The 12235-nt window shown below is 32.0% G+C and overlaps 1 protein-coding gene across 1 annotated transcript; it reads left to right on the top strand.

The window, feature by feature from the left end:
* Window positions 1-2335: 2335 nt before the first annotated feature.
* LOC127704801 (short-chain collagen C4-like) lies at window positions 2336-9692 on the top strand. Its single transcript, XM_052209020.1, has 5 exons — window positions 2336-2375; window positions 4549-4728; window positions 6092-6154; window positions 7731-7967; window positions 9420-9692. The coding sequence occupies exons 2-5, from the start codon at window positions 4557-4559 to the stop codon at window positions 9656-9658; spliced, it is 711 nt and encodes a 236-aa protein (XP_052064980.1). The 5' UTR covers window positions 2336-2375; window positions 4549-4556; the 3' UTR covers window positions 9659-9692.
* Window positions 9693-12235: the final 2543 nt, after the last annotated feature.

The following is a 12235-nucleotide window of genomic DNA, read 5'->3' as shown; positions in this document are numbered from 1 at the left end:
ATTTCCAATATGTTCAATATCTTTAGCATCTGATTACCTACAAGTTACAGATATCATATAATTTTTATTTCCATAGTTTTTGTGTGAAATCTGTGTGATGGTCAGTACAGACAAAAGATGTGAAACGAACTTAAAATGTTTCGACATATATAATGCTGATGTAAATGATTGAAATTCAAATGCGTTATGTGTGAAAATGAGTAAACAACAAATTAATTCCAAACTCGTAAAATAAATTCAAAACTTTGGTACAAATGTGGATATATAACTGTTAAACAAATTGTCCTTGCTTTTTTCATGTGTGCCATATAAAAAGTAAAGGTATTCAATTACAAAACTTTGGTACAAATTTTGATATATCACTATCAAATAAATTGTCTTCTTCTTTTTTCATGTGTGCCATAAATAGTAAAGGTAATCAATAAATAAAAGAAGATATAAGGTAAACTTTAATGAAAAGGCACACCCTTCAACACAGACATAATATTGATTTATATTCATTATGGAGTTGTATGCAAGTGGTGTATGTCTACAGTAGAATGTATTTCCATGCAATATTTGTATGCTCCTACATTTCGACAGTAATGGAGTTCCCACATAGCTGTTATTTGTTGTTGTCTTTTAAATTATAGTTTAATGCCACCACATGTTATGTCAGTCCAAAGTCAGGGATCTTGTCAATGGTTTTGACACTTGTTTGAATTAGCTGTAGACAGTATGTTGACCTCCACATAAGCCAGGATTCTACTTGGTCAAAATCCTCTCCCCATTAATATTACGACACCTTTTTTTCATTCGTGAAAATTAAAGTCATTATAGGGATGACTCGCTGTCAACTAAGTTCTTGAAAACCGATGAATTTATACATTACATTAATACGATCCTAACATGACAGTTGAATTTTAAAAGACAAAATGATCTACCAGCTATTAAACATCAAATACATGTACTGTTATGCCTTTTGTCAACTTTAAGCTATAATTGTCTTATTGGTTGTCAGGGTGAATTTTCGAAAGTTCGAAAAACATTGTTTTGTTGTTGCCATGTGTAGAGATGCAATACAATACTTTAAAAAGTTCAATCTTTTATCTTTCTGTGGAATGTTTTCGGTGGAATTTAAAAATTCGAACCCTTGCTACTGTGACATCGTTGCAACACTGCCTGCACCGTGTCCAGCGCCCTAGACCACTCGACCACCTAGGCTACATAAAAATATATCTTTCGGTGGTTTATGTTATGCCTTTCCTCGTCGGCTTTATCTAGAATTGTAACACAGTACATGATGTATTTGTGAAGGCAGTAAACAACAAAATAGTCAAAAAACCAAAAAGATCTTACCGAAACCAAAATGGCGGCCCACCTTGCCAACTTTCCATCGTCACGCATGAAAATATTTAAGCGCTCACCACACGCCTTCGGGCACTGAGCCGACCATGCGAGGGTTGTAAAGCCAGTCAAGGTCGTTAAACATTTCCATCATCATCATGATCTATAGTGGCAAGTAAATGGTGTATCTTTCAGATCAGCTATTTTGTCTATCGTAAAGGATGATAATATTAATTACCTTGCCGCCACATCAAATTTTAATTTTATTATACACGTCTAAACATGTGACAACTTTATGACAGACATTCTTCATCGGATAACACGTGGTTATACAGGGCCAACACCATAATATATATATGTATTTATAAGTCTAAAGATTTGCGCAACGGTACTAATATGAGATGTTAATATACGAAGATATTCTATATGATCCGGTACATTTTAGATTTGCTGAAATTTAAGTTTGTTTTTAGTTTTGCCAAATTTTATAGTTTTGGGAATTTTGGCCAAATTTTGGTTCTGACTCAAAGTGTTAGTAGCTGTAGCTTGTACAACAAAGAAATGTTGCAACAACCACAAGTAAAGTTATCTTAAGACGGTTAATCTGTTCTGCGCATGCTCTTATGAATTCTATGTAATGCTTTAAAAGTTTTAAGCGTGTTTTGCTTTTATAGAAAAAAAAAGTTCAATCCATGATTGGTGGTACCAACTGTTTATAGTAAAATCCTTAATATAACAGTTATTAGAAGATACCTTATCATCTATCACCTTATACTGTTGGTTGGGAATAAACGAACTTTTCAGTATAGCTGCTGTTCTATATAAACAAGGAACGAAATCAGCAAAAGAAAAACTTATTTCGTTTTTTAACCTTTAGAATGCATGTACATGTACATGTAAACATATACTCAATCAATACATTATACATGCAATTGTCTCATCTACTTTAACAACAGATGTACAAGTATTGCTGTGCTATAAATGACAAATTCAAGAAAAAGTCTATATACTGAGTTCCCAGTGACTTGTAATTGTGACAACACAAGAAGGTAACAGATAAGTCTGGATCTTTATTGATTTTTTGAAGCATTTTATATGGAAAAGAACGAAGCAAAACTGTTGTCTTACATAAATTTTGACTATGTTTTCCTTCTTTGAATTGTTCTAACGATTAGAATTAAGTTCATCACGTAATGTATTTAGTTTCTTTTAGCCATTGAATATTTGATTTTCCATTTGTATAAAGGTACGACCACTCTAGGCTCGTTTCACAAAATCATCTTACGACTAAAATTGGTTGCAAGTTATACTGATATTTTCGCGTCTTGCGAATATCAATTTTCGTAAGATCTTTTGTGATATTCATCGATGTTGTTTTTCTCTTTGACAAACATGAACATTCATATTTATCATTTTTACAATGTGCAACGTAATAGCTTTCCTTTTTATATCACTTAATATTTTGAATAGCAAAATCCGACGTACTATTATACTGATTGAGGTTAACTTTTTATTCTTCCTTTTATCTAGTAAGTGAATGCATTTTCCAACAAACGTTTTATGTTTTTTTCTTTTTCAAACTCCGAAATTATAATACGATATAACATAAACCTAAAAAGAATTACTTGGGTTTAATATAAATATAATCCGGACTTTTCTGACAGTATTGCACGATGTATTGATATGCTTTCACACCGGGTTGGAAATGGGGCTTTACCTATGGTGTCTGTTGTTGAGAGACTGTCACGCTCTTTTCACGTCAAAGAACTCATCAATTTCCTGCACATACACAACATTCCCCTATTTCCAGTCCTAACCCGACCTTCATTCTGGGCGACATGCATTGCATTATCTACTTATTAAATGTTGAATTTGGTTCCTTTTTACATGAAAATTCTTTCAATAATTGCCATTTGAATTCTAACTAACAACATTCAACCAACAAAATGTAAATAGTAGAAAGTTCAAAAGTGCATACATATATGAGTCAGAGCAAAGAAGTTTAACATTTTCTGAACAAAGACCGTACATGAACGGTATTTGAAGCACAGAAATGAACATTCTATGAAATATAATAATTTGATAACATTCTTTTAAAAATTTGTTGCTGCATGTATAACTATAATGTAATAATGAAACGATGATTCTAATTTAGATTCGAGCAACTTTGAATCAACATTTATAAACGCAATCCTGAAGTCCAACCAAAAACAACTCGTGTCTTCATAGAATATATTGTTTGATATTTTTACTTGTTAACACAGAGTTATATATATTATGAATATATATATTTTGTGTTTTTTACTTACTAGTCAAACAAGTATAGCACTTGTTTTTTTGTTTACATGTATGATTTTTAGGACGTTCTTTTTACTTCAAGAAATAATACAGTTTATTTCCTAAATAAATATATTAGATGATATGAACAATTCTTTAAAACAGAAAGATCTGTTTTTCAATTAAAGATAACTAAGTGTAATACTTATATTTCCTAAGATTATTTTCTTAGACTTTTTATGACTATGCCTTATCTGAATATGTTTTATAAATGTCTGGCTTTTATTTTCTTAAAGAATTATGTCAGATTAATTCGCCAATAACATACCAGGACTTTCGTTGATAAATATTAGGAAACGTAAAGTTTTGATGCTATAAAATGGTAATGCGTATTAAGAACAATTTGAAGTACTACAAAAACAAATAAAACAAAGAATTGATATTTTTAAATAAATTTTCTGTACGAGTAAAGATATTTCAGAGGATCGCACAAAGTACGCATGAAACAGAATTAACAGACACAATATAAATAATCTTTTTCTTGTAATCCATAATTATATATAGAGTAAAAAACGTCATTTAAGATACCAGATTGATAACTTTCAACGAAATATGCGCGTGTCGTCTACATACGACTTATCAGTGACACCCGAATCAAAAACATTATATGGTCAAATTAAAAGTGAAATTGAAGGACCTAGCTAATAAAAGGTTTTCCCAAATACAGCTAAGGGGAAACGTAGCTTAATCTATTATTAGTCAGAAGAAACTAAGTTGCACTGAATAAATATCCAAATATAAAGTCCCAAAATATCCCAATATGCACTCATCAAGGTAAATTGCTTCTCTCGTCAACCGTTGAGTCGTAAAGATATTTTCTATAGTGTTGACTATATGGATATATTTTGAGAAATTCTAATGTTTCTCATTTTTTATTTGTTGTAGAAACAAACATGTTCTTGTCAAATTTGGCAGTTGTTATAGCAACAAGCATGGTGCTTGTCCAATGTCATGATTGTAAAGATTATGACCTATCGGCATCTGAGCAGTCTTTTCTGATGAAACATTACCTCCATACCTCTAGAAATGGGGAAGGCCTTTCAACAGGAAAACCAGCCGGCTCAGGTATGAACTTTAAACTTCTTAAACCTTAAAGTGCATCATTAACTCAACAGTATCAAAAGTATTTGTTGATACTTTTTTTCTTATGTTTCGAAAATTGTGAAGCAGTACATACTGACACAAGTAAGAGAATACTTGGAAAGTTATCAAAACTAAAACTATAAAAAATACAGAAAACACCACGGCCAAAAATGTTTTAGAAGACAAACATTTTTTTAAACATGCACGAAAGTGTACACACAAAATACAAATACTACTATGAACAGCAGTGCAACAAATTAACAAATTAAATTAAGCTTAAAGATGAAGAAGCTGATTCACCAGACCTGTTCAGAATTATGAATGTCATGGAAAAGTCACGAGTATGCTCTTATACTTTATTCTTTTAAAATGTGTTTTTTTAAATGTATGACACGCTACATGTACCAAATTTGAGGGACATCGAGACAATATTTTTGGAAGCATGGAAAAGAAAAAGGGGAAATCAATTTAAAAAATAAACGATTAAAGTATTAGGCAAGAGGCAACTGTAGCATTACAATCCTCAAAACTTCTTCATCCGTTTTAATATAAAAATCAAGATACGAAAAAATCCAAACAGAGACATCCGGTGCGTGGACAGGGTAAGCAACTCCTGATATGCATCACCCGTCGTCCGATTCCAAACTAGGTATTATGTCACAATAGGGAAAAGGACATCGGGAAATTTAAAACTATTCTAATATTTAAAGATAGAAGATCTGGAAAACATGTTTCTCATGAGGTGAGATACAGACATTGTGTTTTGCTCAAATTATTTGTAATGGTGAACGTGAAACTTGTACAGTGTCGATTTCAGTTGTTCTTCCACAAATCGTGGTGAAGGATTTTTTGTGTAAGAAACGCTACCTAAGACATTTCGTACGTGTATAACGAAGATAAAAAGCGCTAACTATTTTATAGAGTATTCCTGATAAATGGGAAGTTGAAAATTTGAAAACTATACGTACAGAATTGTTCTCATGCTTTTAATACAATTATATTGCTGGATTTATTTGTTAATCATTTCAAATTTTAAATAAACAAATGTTATCATTATATAATTTGATATTCATAATAATTGTTTGATTGATTGATTGTTGTTTGTTTATCGTCCAGTTGCATAGATTGCAATCATATATATCCAAGGTGAGAACAAATTGATAGAGACTCTGTTAAAATACGTAACCGGAAAATTTGTCCGGCAACTGTAATTAGGGCATTTTAAATAAGTGAAGACATTTTGGCTTCCAATAGGCCACCTACGGACGTATAATTTGAACTGTTTATGTATTTTCAAATTCAAAATACGAAACAAAAAACGTTGTGTTATTGTTCATTCATCTAGGTGTGACATATGTACGCTGGGGAAAGAAAGGATGTCCAAAAGGAGTAGAAATGGTATATACAGGTAATCGAAAGAAAATGGCTGTATCTGAAAATGAGCATGTAGTTTCTTTTTGTTTAGAGAATTTCTCTGTCATGTCATTTGAATAGTTTTCACTGGCTATGCCCCATTGCGAAACAATCATTTGTGCATTCATTCTTCACATGCTTCCTAGAATATTCAATTTAGAAGTTGCGTTTTGTAATGAACAGCTATAGCAACAATACGTTACATTTTTCTTTTATTACACTATTTCTTTTTCATAGAAATTTAAAGTTGAGCCGACACAAGACTGTCTGTAAATTCTTGAGCCTTAAATATTTAAAATCTTTAGGGACTAAAGACAAATGAATCAGTCGTTGTAACTTTGATGTACATGTACCATGTTAGATAAAAATCAGTAATTTTCGTGATTTCGACCGTGGGTCACATTTGGAAAATTGATTACTTTTTCGTGTTATCCTTTTTTAAATGGATTTTATACTTTACTCTAAATATAGAAACATTTTTCGAACCACATTGTTTTTCATTATATAACCAATGAAAATAAGGCATTTATACTAAATTAAATGAACCAGGATTTCGGTTAAAATGTTAAAATAAAACACTTTATTTAGCAAAAAAAAAAACGTTTATAGAGGAGGGTCAAAATCGTAAAAGGCAAACTTTGCAAGACGCAGTTCCGACCTTTAGTACAAACTGGGACATAATATGTTGACGTTAGTATAATAGTCTCAGGCACATTCTGACTACGGAATTTTCAATGAAAATGTATCTCTTATATCTTAATAGTATCGAAATACAAATATTCGATAGTCCATAAGCGGTACAGACCCAGTGGAAGTGTGAAGCACATTATATATATTGTGATAACGAAATTTTTTTCAGAGGTCATGTTTTTTTTTTTTAGAAAAACGTCAGATTAGAATACATAAAATCTAAAAATCGTTGTTTATTTTATATTTATCCTATAGTATCAGCAATAAATCATAACTATTTGTTAAAAAGTACGCAATCCAGTGAAAAGTGTTATCTTGATGTATAATATTTAATGTTAATGTATATTTCTAAACATTCACTTAGTACATTATACAGTTGGGGTCAGTTCTACTCTGTCTTCAGAACTGTCTGAATAATCTTTCCTAGTACAAGATCTGATTTCAGAATCATGTATAAGTTAGAACTGTCAGAATCCTGTCTAGGATTGAACTGTCCAAAGCTGTTCTAGGATAGACAGTGTCTGTCAGAAACTATTTAAATGTTTACATGGGTACTGTATTAAAGGCGGTTCTAATCACTTCTCCTGTAAGTTCCGATGAGAGATTAAGATAGGTTAGAACTGATCGCAACTATACATTTCTCTAATTCAGCTGAAAATGACAGATACAATAATTATTGATCATGAAAGTATTAACAAGTGTTCGAGAAAAACCGAAAATAACTTCAAACTACCCTTTGTTGTTCATTTCAGAAATATTTCTCATTTAGCGTCTGTATAGCTTTATTTGATTTTTACGTTATTTTGAACGTCAAAAAACAAAAAAAAAAGCACTACACGTAAATACAACGAAGTACATCAACATATATTTTTGTATTCCAGGACAAGCTGGTGGTAACCAGTATACAAACAAAGGAGGAGGTGTCAACTATTTATGCTTACCAAATGATCCAGAAAACGGGCAGCCAATCTCAGATGGTAATGACCAGTTATTTGGTGCCGAATATGAGATTGAATCATCAAACAAACCATCAGGAATGAAAAGTGATATGCGCCAAAAAGAGGTGTCATGTGCTGTTTGCTACCAAAGAAAAAAATCAACTATTCTTATGATACCAGGTAGAAATATATTTTACAGTTGATGAATAATTGATAATTATAGTTTAATATTAACTTATTTATAAGATTTTCAAGTCTTCTTTACATCTTGTCTTGAACTGTGGATTAAGAAAACAAAATTTGTGGATATTTGATTTCTTGGTTTTACAAGAATCTGCATTTAAGTCTATACACAAATTTGTTCGTCGTTAAACATTTAGATTCGTTGTTCACCTGTGTCCACGAAATCCACAAAATGTACTATCCAACGAATGATAATGAAATCACAGTTAATCTAGATAGTGACAATGAGGATCGGTAAAGAACAAAACTTTTGGACAAGTAATTACTTAAAAATGTATATGTATTAAAAAAAAATTCCAACAGGATCTGCACGTGTAGTATGTATCGCCCAGTTGATATGATACTCAAGGCCTCCGTATCCGATCATGATTTTCTTAATAGAGGGTTAATCCTTTCAAGATAGCTACTGAATCAATGGCTCCCAATGGTTAAGTTTAAATTAGCTCTTTCAAATGTTTGCGATCGCCGTCATTGTTTAGTTTACTGTTATGGAAAACCTGTGTCATAGATGATCACGATTATCTGCCCTTCGCAACCACAATCTCGTTTTCTTTTCATCGAATGTGACATCATTAATTGAATTTCCAGAATTTGACTTGCAGTAAGCAACACGACGGATGTCACTTCAGCAACTGCCTACCTTTCAAATACACATGGGCTAATCTCGGTATATGTAAGAGTTTACGTTGCTTTTGTGAGTTTTACTTTTTCTCGTAACCATGGTGTTGTTGATTTTTATTTGACTAATGGTATTTGACTGTCCCCTTTGTATCATATCCTCTTTCCGAATTACTATACATTTTATGCCAGCCTAGTTTTGAAGCAGGTGGTATATGTATCTAGTGATAGGGGTGTTCGTCCGTCCGTAAGGTTGTTCTTTCGTCTTTCTTTCTTATCTGCAACTACTCCAGGCCCGATTGACGGAATTTTTTGAAAACTTCAAATAATCTTACAAACATGATATACTTTTGCACCCCTTATTTAACTTCTTAACGGAAAACAAAATATAACAGGAAATCAATGGCACCTTCAGGATTATTTGTCATTTGAAATTACGCGATTGAACATGTCAACAACTCTTTCTGAACCTTAACATAGCAACAACTAGAAATACGGTACAAAAGCAATTGGAAAGAATCTACTCATCAATGTTGTACCTGGACGTAAACATGTAAAGAAAATGAAAAAAAGTGTTTGCATTTACATAAAGGGATCTTAAGCTTAAGTTAAGCTTATAAGTAGATAGGGTTCGATACCTTTTACTTGATTTACATGGGACATAAAACAAAGTGATGCAAATGTAAGTAAAGTCCGTAGCAAAATGATTCAAGTAATAATTTGGTATAGAAGAGGAACGGGGTTGAATCAAAAGCAATTTTATCATTTTAGGGAGGAAAACCTGCTACAATGGCTGGACAAATGAATACACTGGTTATATCATGTCAGATTATAAGACTCACAGCAACAAGGACTATGTATGTGTTGACAAAGATGCCGAGCCTGTCGACAATAAAAATGAAGATGAAAACGGAGCTCTATTTTATCCAATCAACACCAAATGTGGCAGTTTGAGATGTCCACCGTACAAAAATACAGTAGCTGTTCACTGCGTTATTTGTACAAAATAGACATTGTTGTTAAATAAAGCAAATAAAGCAAAGAAATATTATATACTTTTTTTAAAAAATCATAAAACGTTATAATCTACCATTTCGCATTGGTTGGACTACTGATAAACTATCTAATTAGTGCTTCTCATCGAATACACTTTGATCGTCTGCCCGTCTGTATTGTAATTTTTGTTAAATCAAACACAACAAACGTGTGATTAAGACAAAAAAAGTCAACATGGATTTCGGAATTATTTTTCCATATATATCACAATTTTTGAGAAAAAATGTGTTTGTGAACACAAAATCTAGAAAAGTAAGAGTAAAGGCTTGGAAAGCAATTTAATTTGTAGAGCTATCATCAATATGAAGATGTACAAATATATGGAACGCCACAGCTGTCTTATGTGGAACTCTGATATTACTTTATGTTGTTTTATTATTACTTGATGATATTTTGTCTTTACTTAATATGGTTTTGACATTACGTAATGATGTTTTTATATAACTCAATATGGAATAGTCATTACTTAATGATATTTCGATATTACACGATATGGTTTCGTATTGACTTGATATAGTTTTGTCATTACTCAATATGGTTTTGTCATGACTCGATGTGAATGTGACTTAACGTTATGTAGTTGTCTCATTACATGATGTGGTTTTGTTATTTTGTAATGATGATTTGCCTATTCTTTATATGGTTTTAACATTACGTAATGATGTTTCAAAATTTGACGATTTTACACTACATGATGTGTTTGTTTCATTATTTGATGTGGTCCTGTCATTCTTTGATGTGGTTATCCCATTACTTGATGAGGTAAAATCACGTGACCAATTCGGAAAAAAATATGTTCTATTTTTAAACAGATTTCAATATATCATTAATTTGTTTAATGTGCATTGGATGGGTATCGCTATCCATTGAGTTAAAGTTCAAATTAAAGTTCGATTGGGTTGTTCAGAGTTATTTGGTATGAAAAAGGGGACAAAGGACAATAATAAGAAAAAAAGTATTAAAAAGTTTACAGTACTTCGGACATAATTGGGATATCCTTAAACCACTTGGTCTTGTTGTTTTTATCCTAAGTTCTCAAACGGAAGCAGTATTTTTGTAATAAATTTGTAAAATATTCCACGGAACCCTGTGTCTCGCCTGATATTGCTGCTGTAAGTGTAAAAGCGTCATGTCGATCGGCTGTACATTTATCTATACATTTATCGGTAAAAACAAAATTAAAAAAAAATGTTTTTCTGTAGATGCTTTTTCTTGAAATTGAGGAATTATAACTCCTATACAAGTTTTAAAACACTTCATGGAGGTTTACAAATTTATCATGTCAAAACAGTTTAATTCGGTTTTATTTAACTAAAACAAAACTGTATGGTTTTCAACAATAATCAAATCATTAACCCTATAGTAAGCTATAAAAGGTCCCGAAATGAAAAATGTAAAAAAAACTAGAAACCTAACGATCTATAGATAGATAGATACTTTATTCTCTAAAAAATAATTACAAGTTTACAGAGAAACATACAATACAAATACAGATACAATAGTTGAGGTAAACAAATACAGTATGATATTCTAAAAGTACAAAATTATGATGGCATACATGTTTAGTAACATGTATAATGAAAGGTTAAACTCAATAGAAATTTTAAAAAATGGAGATGGAGACGCCGACGCCACTACCGACGACGAAATATAGGTTTGTTGTGTCTCACTGCCGCTACATTGATGTCGCAGGCTCGACACAAATCAAAAGACTTGAACTTTATTGTTAACAAATGAAACACTTCAAATCAACTCACACTAAAGTTACAGGGAAACGGGGGGGTGGGGGGGGGGGGGGGGGGGGGGGGGGTGGCTCGGACTTAGCGACAAAGCATAAATACTATAAAATAAGAATTCTCCGATTTATGTATTACTGAAAAATTATTACACCAGGGTTTTCGATATCACAAACTAGTCAAAACATTTACTAAATTTTATCATCGGTATAAGGACATCATTCGTAAATATAGCTCAACATGCAGACTTCTTATACGTTCAGGTATTTCACATCCATTTTTTATGGAAATATTCTTTATCAAGCACAAAAATGTCAGTATTCACCTCTGAAGCTAACAAAACCTTTAAATAGACTTATTAAGAAGGGATATAGTTACGATACTGTTGTCAGGTCATTAAAGATTGCATATTTTGGCGTTAATATTGATTCACTTATAGGGTCTTTGCATCGGCACTAAACACATTTATTTAAAAACCAGTTGTTGGCATGACACGGGTTATGTTCTTCTCATATATGTTATGATGGTATGATACTAAACCCCTAACGGGAAGGATTGTGCCTGATATTCATATGATGAAGACATAATCTTTCAATCAGTTTAATTGAAGTCTGGAGCTGGCATGTCAGTTAACTGCTAGTAGTCTGTTGTTATTTATGTATTATTGTCATTTTGTTTATTTTCTTTGGTTACATCTTCTGACATCCGACTCGGACTTCTCTTGAACTGAATTTTAATGTGCGTATTGTTATGCGTTTACTTTTCTACATTGGCTAGAGGTATAGGGGGAGGGTT

The sequence above is a fragment of the Mytilus californianus genome, unplaced genomic scaffold (assembly GCF_021869535.1).
Source record: "Mytilus californianus isolate M0D057914Y unplaced genomic scaffold, xbMytCali1.0.p SCAF_6, whole genome shotgun sequence".
Classification (NCBI taxonomy): domain Eukaryota; kingdom Metazoa; phylum Mollusca; class Bivalvia; order Mytilida; family Mytilidae; genus Mytilus; species Mytilus californianus.
The sequence above is the reverse complement of the archived record's forward strand: the minus strand, read 5'-3'. Positions and strand labels throughout refer to the sequence as shown.

Coding starts and splice junctions, on each gene's coding strand:
- LOC127704801 (XM_052209020.1), top strand. CDS start 4,557: ATGTTCTTGTCAAATTTGGCAGTTGTTATAGCAACAAGCATGGTGCTT. Junction 4,729..6,091: donor AGGAAAACCAGCCGGCTCAG/GTATGAACTTTA, acceptor TCATTCATCTAG/GTGTGACATATGTACGCTGG. Junction 6,155..7,730: donor AGTAGAAATGGTATATACAG/GTAATCGAAAGA, acceptor TTTGTATTCCAG/GACAAGCTGGTGGTAACCAG.